At 45.2% G+C, this 18727-nt stretch overlaps 1 protein-coding gene across 1 annotated transcript; it reads right to left on the minus strand.

Moving 5' to 3' along the window:
* Positions 1 to 12207: 12207 nt before the first annotated feature.
* Positions 12208 to 13754, minus strand: LOC149369667 (uncharacterized). The gene has a single exon (XM_089576097.1). It carries the CDS (start codon positions 13725 to 13727, stop codon positions 12366 to 12368), a length of 1362 nt encoding a protein of 453 aa, XP_089432223.1. The 5' UTR covers positions 13728 to 13754; the 3' UTR covers positions 12208 to 12365.
* Positions 13755 to 18727: the final 4973 nt, after the last annotated feature.

Consider the following 18727-nt stretch of genomic DNA (forward strand, 5'->3'; position numbering starts at 1 on the left):
TATTATTTATTCTGGTGATTTGTTTTTCTGGAAGCCGAACTGTTGCCTTACGATAATATTTTGCGAGGTTAGAAATCCAACAAGCCTTTTGTTTATAATATGCTCAGCTATTTTGGAAAATACAGAAAGCACAGAGATTGGCCTGTAATTGTTCACTTCATCGAAAGAGCCTCCCTTATGTACAGCCGTCACACGAGCAAGTTTCGTTTTGGCTGGGAAAACTCCCTTTTCCGTTATAAGATTGCAGACGTCTGCAATAGGAGTACTAACTATTTGACTCACAGCCTTCAGTGGTTTTGGTCTGATCTCATCAGTGCCAAATGCACAACCGTCTTTTAGAGAATGAATTATATCTTGCACCTCGCTAAAATCAGTGGGGGACAAAAATATTGTATTCGCATTGCTTGCAGTGACATACTTTTCCCAAGGTGTAGAAGAAGGTGCATTTGTTGCGTCGGCTAAAGGAGCACCAGCAGCAAGAAAATGCTCATTAAACAGGTTTGCAACCTCTGCTTCAGGCAGATCGGCATTCCGAAAGTTCACTTTTTTTGTTTCTGCATTCTTATAGATTAACTCTCTCATGGTTTGCCATACCAGTCGTGTATTACCGTTCACCTGTGTAAATTTATGTGTGTAGTATTCGAGCTTTGCTTTTTTTAAGTCTGAATTTAGCAGATTTCGTACTTTCTTGAATGCGTGAAAGTCACTTTCATCTTTTGTATGCAAGAATGTTTGGAAAAGTCTGTTTTTCTGTTTGATTCTTTGAAACAGTTCACGAGAAATCCAGGGCTTTCGTACTTTTTTGTTCGTTTTTCGGGGCTTGAGGGGAAAACATGTGTTATACGCAGATACAAAGCATGAAAGGAAAGCGTCGTAAGCGGCATCGGAATTCGAGAGCTCCAAAATTATGTTCCAGTCAACATTCGTCAGCATGTCCCTAAACTTGTTAACATTGTACTCGGAGTAATCTCTAATTAGTACTTTGTGTTCGGGGGCGACTGTGTGTTTGCAGGGTAACACACAATATATTGGCAAATGATGGCTTAAACTGCAGACCAGGGTGCCTGATTTTACATTCTCACGAGGGAAACTTGTAACGCACAGATCAAGAATACTTTGGGAACTTGTCGGTGTGGGAATCTTGTCGGTGTGGTGATTACGTTGGAGCAACCATAAGACTCGTATAACTCTTTGAATTGTAAGTAGTCTGGATTGTCAAGCGGAGCATTCAGGTTGAAATCACCCACAAGAACGCTTTCAGACTTCAGCTGAACACTGAGTTCAAGTATCTTTTCAGTAAACTGCATAAAGTCACTGAGAACACCTGATGGAGGACGGTACATGACAGAGAAAATCATACCACGACACTGTATAACTATGCATTCATAATTATCGCCAATTATCTTGAACTCCGGAAGTACCTTATAATTAAGCTTTGATCAGATGTATACAGCGATAACACCACCACGCCTCCTGCAGCGGCATGCAGATACAACATCATATCCGGAAAGTGAAAAACACTCGTCATCACATGAGAACCAAGTCTCTGTAAAACAAATGATGTCATAGGAATGATTCGGTTCCGACAAAAAAGAAATTACTTCATCATATTTGTTGCGTAAACTCCTGGCATTAAGATGAAAAACTGAAAGTGTGGGCAGGTTTTACATTGTGGAAGAAAAATTTCAAAGAAATACAAACTTGCCAGGAACAGTCACTGCAGATCATCAAGATCCTGAACCGTGCGAATCACCACAGCATTATCACCGCTCTTCTTTCGAACTAGGACTTTTCCGTTCGTGTGCCATACGAAAGCGTAGCCTGCGTTCTTCGCCCATTCCTTTGTTTTTGTCAGAAGACTACGGGAAAGCCTTGTCATGTTTTCGCACATAAACATCTCACCAGGTTCATTCCTTAGTGTCTGTCGCTTTGCCAGCCAGGCGTCACGATGTTCATGACTGACGAAGCGAGCAATGATGCCCCGTGTTCTGCCTTGTTTCGCTGGAAGCCGATGTAGTGCGGTGATATCTTGCTTAGTTAGTGGCTGAATGTCCAGTCTAGGGGCTAATTCACTTATTTTTTCGAGCAAGTTCTCGTTTTCAGTTTCAGGAATGCCGTGAAATTCAATGTTGTTGCGACGGCTACACCACTCCAGGTTATCTACATGTTGCATTATCTGTTGCAGTTCACTGGAAGAGTCGGCCTTTTCTATCTGATCCATGCGTTCGGCCAGTTTTTTTGTCGCTTGCTCTTGAATTGTAAGACGATCCTGAAATTCATCGAATTTGTCTGACAGGAACTTCACGCTGGAGTCAAGTGCGTCTACTAGTTTAGGGAGAGCTAGGAGAGTATCGAGTTTGGTCTGAATTGCTAGCAAGTGCGCTGCTAAGTCGCTGTCTAAGTTGGGGCTCTCCGAGTCATCGCTTCGTGAACCCTTGCTACACCGGTCACACTTCCAAGATTTCTTGAAAGAACCGCGTTTGGCATTCCATGTTTCGTCACTTATACCAGAACATGCACCCAGATGAAAAGTAAATTTGCATTCTGCAACAACCTCTGAATCCGTGAAATATGCCGGGCGTCCGCGAAGGAAATGTGCTCACGCTTCTTCTACTTGACAACCCGCCAGTTCAGTTCGGTCTTCTTTCAATGCCCTTAGTACTGATCTTTTCTCATGATCCCCATCTACTGATGATAACCGAGACATGGCTACATAGGAGAATTTTTGACGAAGACATTGTTCCACCGGGCTACGTCATATACAGACGGGATGGGGTTCACTTGGTGGAGGGGTTGCTGTGATTGCCAAGCGTGAAGTGAACGTAACGCTGTTTGATGAAATTGATCCGCATGAAAACTTGCGTTTGCTTATAATAACGCATGGCTTAACCTTGACCTTCGTGCTGCGTATCCTCTACTTGATGAAACGCACTATTTTATGTCTAGTCTTTTCGATCGTTTAATACATTACCGGAATCGGAATTTAATCCTTACCGGTGATTTAAATCCCTTTGCCATCGATTGGGACAAACCGTCGTATGGCCCATGTGCCTCATGTGATGTTATTTTAGATCTGGTGTTTTCGTTCGTGAATACACCACATGGTCATGTGTTCTAGACCTATTCTTTGTTAGCCAACCCTTCTTTCAATGAAGTGCTTTACGTTGAACCGGGAATCTCAGATGATCGTCTATTATACTTTTGTTGTGCTTCGCCTGCTGCTTCCGGGATGCGTCCAGTTAAAATGATAAAGGACTATGTTCGTGCTGATGATAATGCAGCTATGGAGGCCTTAAAATCGCTGTTAAGCAGCTCTTGCGGGAATGAAGTTCATAGTTTAGGCATTACTTTAGTAAGGCAGTGCAGTACCGTACTGAACATTTTATTCCACTTACAAAAGTTCATAGCAACCGTCCCAATCCTTGGATCAAATTGTTCGACTGAAACGCAATGTGAAGCGATGTAGGAAGAAAAAGATATTCTCCTTAGAACGGTTACAACTACTAAACAGAAACTTTCCTTAAAGTTAAAATCAGCGGTGTTTCATTAGTTTAACATGACGCTCTCCAAATTCATCAGAAGCAATCCCCCCAACTTTTTGAAATTTTTAAGGCCTAAAGAATGAGCAATTGAGTAAAGTTCCAATTAATCAAGACATCATGACCGACTACGCAATGATAACAGAAGGTTTCAACTCGTACTTTAAAAACGTATTTCTGACGGAGAGGGCAACCACACCTGGAATTCGAAGTGAAGATCGTGGTAAGGCACCGGCTATTTCTGTGAATGGTGTTCTTTCCATACTGCGTAAACTTGACGATAGAAAATGTTGTGGTCCTGATGGGCTTGCAGAGACTCTTGTCAAACGTTTTGCAGCACAATTACCCGAGTTTTTAACGCAGATAATTCAAGTTTCTTTACTTTCTGGCGAAGTACCGGAGGGCTGGAAAGTGGCCCGCGTTGTACCAATTCATAAAAAAGGAGATAAGGTATTTCCAACCACCGATCAATTTCATTCGCTTCTTGTTGTAAGTTCATAGAACACAGTGTCTGGTTACCTTAATTCGTTTTTAGCTGCAAATAACACTTTATATTCTTTTCAACACGGCTTCGGAAAGGATATGTCCACTGTGACGTAGCTGATTACTACGGTTAATGAATTCCAAGTTGTTCTTAATAAATCACGGCACGTTGATGTTCTTTTTTTAGACTTCCGTAAGGCTTTTGACACAATTTCTCACGGTAAATTCATTTATAAATGACATAGTATTGGCGTCTCTATAACCTTGTTACTTAGATTCATGCTTATCTTAAACAAAGGAAATTATACGTAGGCGTTAATGGCTGCAGATCTAACGAGCTTCCAGTTATTCAGGTGTACCCCAAGGGGCCGTCTTGGGGCCACGGCTTTTCACAACCTATATAAATGATCTGTCGGTTTCTATCCCCGAGAATGCCTTGTTAAAGCTTTTTGCAGACGATTGCATACTTTTTAGGACCATAAATAAACAAAATGGTCACTGCATCTTGCAAAATGCACTTTTAGCTGTTCTTCAGTGGTGTGTAACATGGCATATGCAATTAAACCTTGATAAATGTGTTGTCTAGAGAATTTCGCGTAAAAACATTGTAGTCCTTTCTTTTACAGCCTGCTAAATTATTTAATTCGCTTTAGTTTTACGGGATCCATTCGTAAAGAAACACAAATACCAGATAGAGACGGTGCAAAAAAAGCAGTTAGGTTTCTTTTACAAATACAGGAGCCTAGAGTAACCTACAACGCTAATGAAAACCAACCATTATCCACTACTTGAAGTAGGGAGAAAAATGTCCCGTCTATTGTTTAAGCATAAGCTTTTAACCCATTAATTAAACATACCCCGCCCCGAAATTCTCAAACAATTATCGCGCCGAACACACCATTCACGTATTCATTTGCTCGAATCCATTTTTGCAAGGACTGATTCTTTCAAGCACAGTTTTTTTCCACGGACTGTTTCCGACGGGAACTCGCTTCCCGAGGCCATTTTTCAGTCCTACAATTTCAGTAAAGCTCTCGAGAAGCAGTTTCTTGAGTGAATGAGTTTTATTTCGTTGTTTTGCTCGTTGATTGTAATGCCATATTTTTCCTTTCGTATTTGTCATTTTAAATGCCTTGTATAGCCCCTCTTGCATGGGCCAATATATCAACCTGCAGTATTTTGAAATAAATAAATAAAATTCACTGAGCGAAGTCATGCAGTCATTGAAACCAGCGCTAAACCAAGGCCGAAGGGAGAACCTGAGATGGTACAGTGCGAATGGTTGCGTGACTTTGTATAAATTCTGTACCAGAGGTTGACACTGCGCACCATGAAATGCCAAGAAGAGGGGGAAAGCAATTGAAACATCCTAAAAGATGGGTACATTATTCAGGTGCACTAGATATCCGGTCACCTTATTCCATAATCTTTGTCAGGGCGAAATTCTGCTTAGACATCGAATCAGTAGAATAATTTTCCACCGGTGGCGGATGTGACACAAATCTAATTTTTGACCGACACTTTCTTGTCGGAAACCATGAAACATGACAAAGAATCAATGAGCGCTGCGCCAGTTAGCGATAATTCAGGGAATCTACAGCAAAACCCATGAAATGCGAGAAGCAAGAAGTGCTGTTCTGGTGGTCTTTTTCATCGGGCTTCCTTGTTTTGATTTGGCATTCCCCATGGAAGCCAAGAACAAACACTTACGTTCCTGTCAGCGCACTTCCTCCCAGGTGATCCTTCTGGCAATAAGAAAATCACTGGCCCTTCCTACTCCACCCCTCCTACCATTAGCGAGACTGCATTGCTCAAAACAGAATCGTTATTCTTTCCTTCAGGTGTGATGGGAAAAACAGAGCTTCTTATCTCCTGGGTGTTGGTCGCTGTTGGTAAGTATATAGTGTGAGCACGTTTTTCTTCGTTAGAAACTCCTTCGATATGCTGAATCTCTTTTAACATAATTTCATTATTTCACTGCCTGCTGACATCTTTACAAAATGAGTTAGTTAAACCATTCCTCTACAAATATATTTTGTAAAAGCCATTCCCATTATACGTGCAGAGACATTTATTTGTTTATTTATTTATATGTACTGCAGTGACCACGCCTGGTTTTAGCAGGGGGGTACAAACATTTCTATGTCAAATTTACCTGGTGTGTGAAATATTATCATGTATTCCTCTCATATGTCTATGCTTGCTATATGTTGCCATTTCAAGTGTGCCGCAGACCCTGCCCGCCTATCTTGAGGCTTTTTGTCTGCGGCACCTAACCACGGTTGATGTTGAAAATAAACTAATAAATTGATTATAAATGCAATGGGATATACACAGATTGCACTTCTGCAGAAAATAGAAAATGCATGTAAATGAGGTCAATACAATATGAAGTACAAAAAGGCAATGGATACAGGTTGGGTACCATAATAAAAATATAGGTACGCAACTCAACAAAAGCGAAATACTACAGACAGGGTTGGAACAGAGACGCAACCGTTTAGCAAACATTAATTATGATAAATATTGTCACTTTAAACATATGGATGTAGTTAATGTTGGTGCAGTGCCGACGTCGCCTATCAGTTGATTGGAGTGGACTATTGTGCACGGCCAGAACTAATAGCTGAAAAGACTGTTACGCGAAGAAAACGGGGTTATAGTTAACTTGTGCCGTTGCCGAGTAGCGTACCCGAATGAGAAGGAAGCGATTTTTTTTATTTTTTCGGGCACTCCGGCTCAGTAGAAAGCGCTCGTCTACTGAGCCGGAATACCCGGGTGGTAAAAAAAAGGAAAGAAAGAACAAAAGAGAAGAAAAACAAAAATGCTGGAGATACCTTTGTATTTAAACCGCTTATCTTCAAATCTCCAACTGACCGCGCTAATCACTACATACTTTATTGCACGGAAATCATCTGCTGAGCTACCAAATCCTTTACGTACGCACATACTATTCCGCGATGGCGACACACATTTTCATGTCTTCACATGGTGCACTCCACCAGCATATCAAAATTGCGGAAGAATACACATGCGTCAAGAACCGGCAACCGTATAGGCGGCCGGTCCTACGCCGCATATACCCCCGCACCAAGGCGCACTGTCCACTGAACAGACTCTTGGATGAAAGAGCTGGTTCTGCGTGTCTATCCATCATACGGCTTTTCTAAAGACTAAAAGTTCAGATCGCAAGGAATTCCGGCGTCTTTCAGGACAGGCAAAAACCCTAAACTGTAAGGCGAGATCTCAACCTCCTTTCTGATTCTCCTTTCTGATTTTCCGCTCTAGCATGTCTAAAAAGAAACACTGCATCATGGTACCACACAAACCGATGATCGATCGTCTATGGTTGGCCGCACAGGTTCACCGACCGTGCACAAAAGTCCGCTTGGCGCGAACCCAGATCTCGACGGGTAGAGTGGAAGTGTGGAGTTTAAAAAAGGAGGAGTTTGCAGCAGGTTGATTACACATTCTCTCAACTTGCTTCAATACACTATAATCCATAAAACCGAGGTAACGCTTCCGATACACGGGCACAAGCAATAGACATTCTATTAGAACTTTTGTAATCTGCCTCCATGACAGCCCGAATAATAATCTCGAAAAGAAGCGAACAATCGGGAAATATCAGCAACCTCCTCCAGGAAATCCCACATAGCTCCCTCAAGGCCATGACCAGTCGAAGCAGCAGACGACAACTCAGTCGCCTTTTAGCACCACTCGCAGAAAGGCGTGCGTGGCACCTTTGAAAAAGAAAACCGTGAAGCAAACTGGTGAACAAACAAGTGAGCACGGCCAACTCCTCCAGACTCGAGAGAAAGAAACAAATTGTTTCGACGCATAAGCTCCCTTCGAGATCGTCAAACAAAGGTTAAGAATAGTCTGAGCAGCGCTTGTACCTTTTTCCTCGTACATTGATCACTTGCAACGGAAAGACATACTTTTCAACCTAGAAGATGTTGCGAACCTGTGTCCGAGCTAAATTCGAGAGCTCCCGACCCATCCGGGCCTGCTTCTGGTGCCTCATAGAGAGAATTCGTGGCTCTATATAACACCCATTGTTCCGAACATGATGAAGGGAAACCCCAAGATATCGTAGGGAGTCAGAGTACCAGCTAATCCCAACAAAACGAATAGGTTTCGTACTCCAGTAACCCAACCAGAATCCTTTAGATTTGCCCAAATTTATAGCCGCGCCGAAGACATCGCAAACTGCGCTGATAAACACATAGCTTCAAGCACACTTTTCTTATCAGAACATAGAAGGGCGCACTCAGCATAAGCTAAAATTCTAACTTACGACTGTTGAAGTCAGAATCCTCAAACAGCTTGGGATCAGATGGTTTTAATGCACAAGGGTTCCAGATATAAACCAAATAACAGAGCTGGTGAAAATCGCCAACTCTGCAGGGCTGACGAGATTAGTGGAATTGGTTTCGCAAGTTCATGATGTACGATCAACTTTGTACGAGACTGTTTGTGGCATACACTAATGGCCTTAAGCAACACATGCCCAATGGTTGCACGCTCCAACATTGAAAACAAAAACTCACGACGACCTTACCAAATGCCTTCGCAAATTCAGTCTCAATTAGAGCAACCTGGCCAGACCCATCTGTTACTGGCATCAACACCGAACGTGCAACATGTATACGAGTTTGGATACTGCGGCCTGTAATGCCATATGCTAGATGTGAGCCCATTAAATGCAGCACCACAAGCTGCAAGCGGGAAGAACGAATTTTTGCATGTGGTTTGTAGTCTACATTGCACAATTAAATGGGACGGTACCCTAAAATTGTCCTCAAATGGCTCTTATCTGTGATTTTCTGAATGAGTAGTGTATGACCAGCAATAAAAGTGGGAGGTAAAAAGCAAACATCGCAAGCAACTCTGAAGACTTCCAACGAGACAGGCGCCAAGCAAGGCGAAAGCGTTTAGCAGAAGTCTCGGCACAAATCATCCGGGCCAGGAAATTTTTGCCCCTGCAGAGCGGAAATAATCAATGTGACTTCGTACAAGCAAAGAGGACCCTCAATTATACCTCGGTGCTCTTCGGCCAAGTCAAGAGAAAGCTTCCTACAAGCGACCGAAGTCTGACCCACAAATCTGCCTACAACCACCTTCAACAAACGCGCATAATAACCATAAAGAGCTGCGAGAATCCTTAGTCTGTGACTATAAGTATTTAAATCGTCATCATCATCAGCCTGAATACGCCCACTGCAGGGCAAAGAGCTGTCCCATGCCTCTTCAATAAACCCTGTACTTTGCCAGCTGCAGACACCGTATCCCCGCAAACTTCTTAATCTCTTCCGCCCACCGAACTTTCTGGCTCCCCCTGCTACACTTGTCGTTTCTTGGAATCCATTCCGTTACCCTTAAGGACCAGCGATTATCTTCCCTTCGCATTACATGCTCTGGCCAAGCCCCTTTCTTATTTTATTTATTTATTTGAAAATACTGCAGCCCCATTCAAGGGGCTATAGCAGGAGTGGGTACAAAAATGTGGAACAATTCCACGCATACAAGAGTACATTACAAGCATTACAAATATAAACGCTAGAAAAACAACATACAATGCTACGACTCAATTGCCGACGCAAAATCAGAGACTGATAGTGCACGAATGTTGCCATCCAAAGAATTCCAACACTCCACAGTGCGCGGAAAAAAACTGTATTTGAAAACGTTAGTGCGGGCAAACAAAGGTTGGATATTAAGATCGTGATGGCTCCTGGTTGCAGATGGTTTTGAAAACGAGATATGCTTACCCTCTGAAAGGCAATTAGCAGGATGGACTATGGAGTGAAAAAGTTTTAAGGACTCAGTTTTTCGGCGGGATGCAAGCGGGCTTATGTTTAGGGAAGACATCGCAGATGAGGGTGAAAAATGAAAGTCGTAGCGGCGAAAAATGAATCTTACAGCTTTACGTTGCACAGATTCTATTTGATCGATTTCACATTGCTTGTATGGATTCCAGACATTAGAAGCGTATTCAAGAATGGGGCGATTTAGAGTTTTGTACATGAGCAATTTTGCTTCTTTAGGAGCATCCCGAACTGTGCGCCGCAAGTAACCTACCTTTTTAAGAGCTTTAGCTGTGATGTAATCGATGTGTTTTGACCATTGCATATTGTGAGAAAAAACGACGCCAAGATATTTATATTCATGAACCCTTTGCAGTGATGCATAGTCGTAATTAGAAGGTGATAGGCGGTTGGTGAAAGACATGACAACTGTTTTGCTGAAATTGATGTTCATCTGCCACGTATTGCACCAGTCACGGAACATACCAAAAGACTCATTCAGAAGGAGGTGATCATTAACAGAGTTGATAGTGCGGTACAGTACGCAATCATCGGCGTATAGACGGATCTTGGAGGTTATACTGTCAGGTAAATCATTAATATAGAGCAAAAATAGCAAAGGGCCAAGGACAGAGCCTTGGGGAACACCTGAGGTAACATCGGCTGAGGAAGAATCGACGGAATTGAAGCGAACAGACTGGGACCGGTGTGAGAGGAAATCGGCAATCCAATCAGCGAGTTGAGAGTTATTGAGAATTACTTTTAGTTTGCATAACAATTTAGAGTGAAGGACCGTGTCGAAAGCTTTTGAGAAATCGATGAATATAGCATCGATTTGGTTACCGGCGTCTATGCTGAGAAGAATGTCATGTGCAAATTCGGTTAACTGAGTCACTGTACTAAACCCCTTACGAAACCCGTGTTGAGCTCTGGACAGAAGATTATTTGCTTCAAGAAATTCCATAATGTGTTTATGAATAATGTGCTCTAGGATCTTACATGAATGTGCAGTTAAAGAGATCGGCCTATAGTTAGAAAGCAGTTGTTTGTTGCCGGATTTACAGAGAGGGAGTACATTGGCGAGTTTCCATGAGGAAGGGACAATGCCAGTAGAAAGAGATTTTTGAAATATATTTGAGAGATATCGAGATGACCAGAGGGAATAACGTGCTAGGAAGGTGTTTGGGATACAGTCCGGTCCAGCGCATTTTTTTGTGTCAAGGCACAAGATAAGATTTAAAATCCCCGGAGTGCTAACCATGATATCTGAGATAGAATGATCATGATTAGGAAGACTGAAACGTGGAATCATGTTATTATCACGTGCAAAGACGGAATGAAAGTAGGCATTAAATGCATCAGATATTTGAACAGGGTCAGTCACAATTTCTTCATTAATAACAAATGAGGTGGAGGAAGTGTTTGAGGGTAGAACAGAGCGCCAAAATTTACGAGGGTTATCTCTCAGCAGCCCTTGAAGCTCAACGCGGAAATAGAAATCTTTAGCAGAGTGCATTTTAATTCGAAGTTCATTTTTTGCAGCTTGAAATCGAGCAACAACATCAGGGTTGTTGTTACGTGCCGTGCGTCTCAGCCGGGCCACACGACGTGACATCTGTAAAACATCGCGATTAATCCAAGGAAGAGTAGGATTTCTTTTCTTTGTTTTGACGGGAACAAACTGTTTAATGCACAGTCTAACAATTTTTTCGAAATAATCAACAAGGTCATTAACGTCGCCGTCACGGCGGAGCGCGCAGAAGGCGTCGAAGCACTCGGCTAGTTTGTCGATAACGGAGTTGTCGTCTGCGTGATGGAAATCCGGAAATGACGTGAAGGAGTACTGTGGGTTACTAGAGAGGCGGGACAGGGTAAGGAGAACTGCTTCATGGTCAGAAATACCATCGACAACCGTACACTGAAACACGGTGTCTATTAGGTTGGGGCTTAGAAAGATTAAGTCAAGCAATGAATTCAGCCTGGTGGGAAGCGTAACTATTTGAGTGAGTCCAAGAGAGAGTGAGAGATCCATCAACTCTTTTGCTAAAGAAGCGTCACGGCCAGAATAACACATCGATGGCCAGTGAATACCAGGCACGTTGAAATCACCCATGAAGATTATGTTTGATACTGAAAGGCTATGTATGAACTGACCAACAGAGTGCAAAACATCAGCAGAGGTTCCGGGGGGTCGGTAAAAAACGCCAATAATAACAGTCTGTTTTTCTAAATAAAGCTTGCACCAAATTGACTCGGTGTTGCATGGAGCAGGAAGTATAGAAAATCTAAGATAAGAACGCAGAAGTAAAGCAACACCACCTCCTTTGCCCTCATGCCTGTCAGCACGGATAGCAAGGTAACCTGGTGGGGTAAATTCAGAGTCATATATGTCAGGGTGTAGCCAGGTTTCAGTGATGCCAATAATGTGAGGGTCATGGGAGGACACAAGCGCGAGAAGATCAGGGAGTTTGTTTGAGATGCTTCTAGCATTAAGATTTAAGACAACGAGACTTGGTGGCGAGCTAGGTGAACGTCAACGGGGTAACGGAGGAAGCTCACTAGATTCGGTAGCTTCATGACAGGGTAACGAATGAAGCTCAGAAGATTCGGTCGCATCGTGATGGGGGTCCCGTTTCAAGCTACTTGAAGCTTCATCCCATGTGTACCTGACACCATCAATGAAAGCGTGATTGTACCGAAGCTTCACTTTTGAACCACCGCCACGAAGCGAGGAAGATGCATTCCATATTTTCTTACGAAGGGCACGGACGCTCGCAGAGAAATCCTCAGTGATGTAAAAATCTTCCCCTTTGAGTTTCGATACGTTTTTCATGACAACAATATTCTCACTGAAGTCGAGGATCCTTAGAATGACAGGTCGTGTACGTCCATCACTGGGTCTGCCGATGCGATGACAACGCTCAATGCGCGGACATTCTATGCGAAGATTTTCAGTAAATATTTTGCAGATTTTGGACAATAAACTGGCGCCATCTTCATCAGGACTCTCTTGTAGACCGTGCACAACAAGATTGTTCCGCCTTGACCGGTTTTCTAAGTCTTCATTCTTTACAACCAAATTGGATATTGTTTTTTTTAATGAGGTAATGTCCGAACGGAGGTTAGCGCTCAATGACTCAGAGGCTGAAGGAGTTGCAGATGATTCTAGTGATGAAACACGAGCTTCGAGGACATCAAGACGAGCGGAAAAAGTTTTCTTAATATCTGCAATGTCACTAGCGATTCGTTCTTGACCAGCAATCAGTTGCGAGAGCTGAGAAAGCACATCTGCGACCCCCGGAGTGGAGGACAAGTCAGTATTGGAACGCGTTGCCCGCTTCCCACTAAGATGTTTAGACGAGTTAGCTGAGACTGATCGTTTAGGGTGGCCTGGGTTTTGTTCAACGTCCCCGCTTTGTAGAAGGCGAGAAAAGCAGAATACAGCATTTGAACAGAAGGTAACAAAACTGTGTGGGCAGGAAAACAGCAGCAAACAACGATCATCAGATCGAACGCAGTGAGCGTTCTTTAGGTAACATACCTGCACGAAGAACATGCAACGATTAGGCATCTTGTAAAGGCTGCTGCCGTCCTGCCCACTGAAGCGGTACGCCGGTGCGGTCCGATTTATAGTCCGAGGAAGAGCTGACGTAGACCAAGGGCCGATGGTGATTGGACGGTGCAGACAGGCACGTGGGAAGCCGTCAGGTGCCCAGGGGAGCACGCCAGGTATATCACCAACAAGGGTGACATGGCAGTCCGTAGCGGAGCTGATGGTCCCATCCACGTGCCGCAAGCTTGATGGTTGCGCAGACGCTCTTGAGTCGAAGTCGCAAAAAAGCGAAACAGCAACAGCCGCGAGGATCTGCACGAAGAATATGCAACGATTAGGCATCTTGTAAAGGCTGCTGCCGTCCTGCCCACTCAGCCCACTTCTTCCTCATGATTCCAACCGAGATGTCATTAATTCGCGTTTGTTCCTTCACCAAATCTACCGGATTGCGGTGTTTTAAGGTTACACCGATCATATTTCTTCCCGTAGCTCTCTGCGTTGTTGTTAACTTAAGCTGAACTCTTTTCGTAAGCCACCACGTTTCTGCCCCGTAGGAGAGTACTTTTCTCATGAAGGATATTGGTAAACTGCCATCCATGATCTGAGATAGCCTGCCATATGCGCTCCTCCCCGTCCTTACTTTTCCAGTCATTTCCCTCTCATGATCCGGATCAGCAGCCACTACCTGCTTTAAGTACACATATTACCTTACCACTTCGAGTACCGAACTATCAATTGAGAACTGCAGTTCTCTTGCGAGACTGTTTAACATTACTTTGGTCTTCTGCATGTTAATTTTAGGCCTACCGTTCTCCTTTCTCTGCCTAACTCATTGATCACGCTTTGCAGTTCATCTCCTGAGTTACCTAGCAAGCAAATGTCATCAGCTAATCGTGAATTACTCACATATTCTCCGTTAACTCTTATCCCCAACTGTTCCCAATCCAGGCCCTAGAACTCCTCCTGAAAACAGGCGGTGAATAGAATCGGTGAGATTGTGTCTCCCTGCCGGACACCTTTCCTTAATGGAATTTTAATGCTGATTTTATGAAGTACCATGGTAGCTATACAGTCGTTAGAGATATCTTCCAGTATTTTCACAAAAGACTGTTCAACACCCTGATTCCGCAATTCCTGCATAATTGATGAGGTTTCAACTGAGTCGTATGATTTTTCGAAATCAATGAATGCTCTAAATAGGGGTTGGTTATATTCTGCGCATTTCTCTAGCACCTGATTGAGAGCGTGAATGTGGTGTATTGCGGAGTATCTTTTACGAAAGCGTGCCTGATTATTTTTCTCATTGAAGTCTAAGATTGTCCTGATCCTATTTGTGATTACCTTAGTGAATACCTTTTAGGCAACAGACAGTAAGCTGATCGGTCTGCAGTTGTTCAAGTAACTGACCTCTCCTTTCTTATGAATTAAGATAAGAGCACTCTTCCAAGCTTCTGGTACGCTCTAGTTCATAAGGCATTGCGTATACAAGGTGGTTTTTCTAGCACAATCTCCCCTCTGTCCTTCAACAGACCTGCTGTTACCTGATCCTAACCGGCTGCTTTCCCATTAGCATAGCTCCCAAGGCGTAATTTACTTCCTCCTTCTTTACTGGGGGGATGTCCCCTTTGAGCGGTCTACTGCCTCTCTAATTAACGCTCCGATTACATTCGCTACTGTATAGATTTGTGCAGACCTCTTTGGCTATTTTGACTATCTTATCCATATTCTTGATGACATTGCCCTCTTTATCTCTTAGGACACATCTAATTTTTACACATGCCTAGTTTTCTGTTCACTGCTTTTAGGATACCTGCGTTCCTTAGAGCATGCTCGATTTTCTCCATGTTAAGCTTCCTTATGTCGGCTACCTTGCGCTTATTTATTAATTTTGAGCTCTCTGCCAGTTGTGTTCTGTCCGTAGGCTAAGGCACTTTCATGCTTTGGCGTTTTTTAATCAGATTTCTCGTCTCCTGTGATAGCTTGCCGGTATCTTTTCGAACCATCCTACCGCCTACATCTGTTCTAATGCACACTCCGTAATGATAGCTGCGAGATTATAGTTCATTCTTTCGCCATTAAGATCGCCTCCATCAGTTAGAGCCGACTATCTGTTCCGCAGCGATATCCTGAATTCGCGTGCTTTCCCTCTTACAGCTAACTCGTTAATGGGCTTCCGCTTCACTAATTTACCCCATCCATCACACTCACTCCCAACACTTTCATCATACTGAATCTCTAATACCTTCTTTCCTAGAGCAGCCTGCCTTTCATCGCTTAATGGCAGTCGAGATGTTTGCTCTTGAAGGAACCTACGCATCCGAGATCTAACTAAGGCCCCTGATAATTTTATGCGGTTAACTGTTGCAACTCTGCTTTAATATTGTACTAAGGAAGTACTTACTCATTACCATCCATCCAAGCGCAGCCATATGGCTACAAAGGAAAGATATACAGTTTTCACTGAAACTTCCCAGTCGACGAAAAATTATCCTGGTTCGCGGTTCGAACCCGGGAACACCGCTTCACCGGGTATAGTCCCTCTACCAACTGTAGCTAACCGGACGGCAAGCTTATGGTAGGGCGAGTGTGAATTGTTCACTTGTGTAACGCATTAGTATAAACCCACGAATTAATACTTCTAGCTGCACTTTAGTGCAGCTGTAGAAATGCCATACATACTTATGCTTCGATTGGCATATCTTTACCCTAATGCTTGATCCTGCTTCTGAAGGACCGAAAGATTACCATGGGCTCAAGTAACTTTTAGAGAAAAGCATAGAGCACGCTGATAAATTTCATCCCTCAGGACAGAATTATTGCGTTTACAGAGCTGCCAAAGAGGCTGGAGAATATGACGTCTGCCCCTTCCTATGTGTGCAGACATTATGCAGTGATCACTAAAGGAAAGCGGCCATAGACAGTACCCATGCACATTAGATGAAAGTCCAGCTGATACATAGATCCTGTGCAGCCGAGCATTTCAGGAAGATTAGAAATGCGTGAAAGGAAAACTATCGCACTTTTGTTTGTGTCAACAAGGTTGTGTTTATGGAGGGATCAAAGAAGAACGCAATCGAACGTCTGACCTATACCACTTATGGAAACAACTGCCACGAGCCCCTGCGCGGCTCGAGCCAAGGCGTCGCTTCGTCTTTATTTTCAGCATCCTCCCGAGCCCAAAGCTGTTGGTTATGGGCTCGCCTCCTGGAAGTGCAGCCGCTAAACCAGCCGCCTTATCTCCTGCCTGGTGGAAACCCGCAGAGTTTAAGATCGGACTATGCCGTCGCGAGCCGGGAACAGGCAGATGACGCGGGCAATCTTCCTCAAAATGACAGGCTTGTGATCGTCGCGCACGTGGACATCTCCGACCTGAAGCAGAATCGGAACACAGGAGGCACCTTGATAGGCGGAGCGTAAAAGTAGCATATAGTTACGCCGCCGTCCAGTCCGTAGACGGACGGTGACGGCCTGTCAATAGAGGGCACGCCTTTGAAGGTCAGCTCTTGTGAATGACGGTTCCACTGCACCCAACTGCTACGAGTGGCATGTAGCACGCTTGCCAAGCAAGAAATAAACCGTAGAGTAAGTGGGGCCGGCTCGTCTGGGTCGCCGGCCAGGTACACCAATGGCCCGGCTGTTGATGTTCGCTCCTACCTCGCACAACACTGCATGCACCATCTCAAAAGTTAGAGAACAGCGGCAAATGAGAACACTTCAGTGTGCCCTTGGTTAGCTGGATCATAAGCCCACCACAGACAGACAGACAGACAGACAGACAGACCAGACCAGACCAGACCAGACCAGACCAGACCAGACCAGACCAGACAGACAGACAGACAGACAGACAGACAGACAGACAGACAGACAGACAGACAGACAGACAGACAGACAGACAGACAGACAGACAGACAGACAGACAGACAGACAGACAGACAGACAGACAGACAGACAGACAGACAGACAGACAGACAGACAGACAGACAGACAGACAGACAGACAGACAGACAGACAGACAGACAGACAGACAGACAGACAGACAGACAGACAGACAGACAGACAGACAGACAGACAGACAGACAGACAGACAGACAGACAGACAGACAGACAGACAGACAGACAGACAGACAGACAGACAGACGGACAGACGGACAGACGGACAGACGGACAGACGGACAGACGGACAGACGGACAGACGGACAGACGGACAGACGGACAGACGGACAGACGGACAGACAGACAGACAGACAGACAGACAGACAGACAGACAGACAGACAGACAGACAGACAGACAGACAGACAGACAGACAGACAGACAGACAGACAGACAGACAGACAGACAGACAGACAGACAGACAGACAGACAGACAGACAGACAGACGGACAGACGGACAGACGGACAGACGGACAGACGGACAGACGGACAGACGGACAGACGGACAGACGGACAGACGGACAGACGGACAGACAGACAGACAGACAGACAGACAGACAGACAGACAGACAGACAGACAGACAGACAGGCAGGCAGGCAGGCAGGCAGGCAGGCAGGCAGGCAGGCAGGCAGGCAGGCAGGCAGGCAGGCAGGCAGGCAGGCAGGCAGGCAGGCAGGCAGGCAGGCAGACAGACAGACAGACAGACAGACAGACAGACAGACAGACTGGCTGGCTGGCTGGCTAGCACAAAGAGAGACAGATAGATAGACAGACGGACAGAGAGACAGACAGACAGACAGACAGACGGTAGTATGGACAGACAGAAAAAGAGGCGGGCGGGCGGACAGGCAGGCAGGCAGGCAGAGGTAGAGGCAGCCAGAGGCAGGCAGGGAGAACCAGAAAGGCAGAGGCAGGCAGGCAGAGGCAGGCAGGCAGAGGCAGGCAGGCAGAGGCAGGCAGGCAGGCAGGCAGGCAGGCAGGCAGAGGCAGGCAGGCAGAGGCAGGCAGGCAGAGGCAGGCAGGCAGAGGCAGGCAGGCAGAGGCAGGCGGGCAGAGGCAGGCAGGCGGACAGAGGCAGGCAGGCGGACAGAGGCAGGCAGGCGGGCAGAGGCAGGCAGGCAGAGGCAAGCAGGCAGTTGCAGATGGGCAGAGGCAAGCAGGCAGATGCAGGCAGGCAGAGGCAGGGAGGCAGAGGCAGGCAGGCAGATGCAGGCAGGCAGAGGCAGGGAGGCAGAGGCAGGCAGGCAGATGCAGGCAGGCAGGCAGAGGCAGGCAGAGGCAGGCAGGCAGAGGCAGGCGGGCAGAGGCAAGCGGGCAGATGCAGGCAGGCAGAGGCAGGCAGGCAGAGGCAGGCGGGCAGAGGCAGGCAGGCAGATGCAGGCAGGCAGGCAGAGGCAGGCAGAGGCAGGC

The sequence above is a fragment of the Amblyomma mixtum genome, chromosome 1, assembly GCF_055824585.1.
Source record: "Amblyomma mixtum isolate Tamu chromosome 1, ASM5582458v1, whole genome shotgun sequence".
In the NCBI taxonomy this organism is placed as follows: Eukaryota; Metazoa; Arthropoda; class Arachnida; order Ixodida; family Ixodidae; genus Amblyomma; species Amblyomma mixtum.

Excerpts from the sequence above, each read along its gene's own strand:
- LOC149369667 (XM_089576097.1), bottom strand. The coding sequence starts at position 13,727 with ATGCCTAATCGTTGCATATTCTTCGTGCAGATCCTCGCGGCTGTTGCT.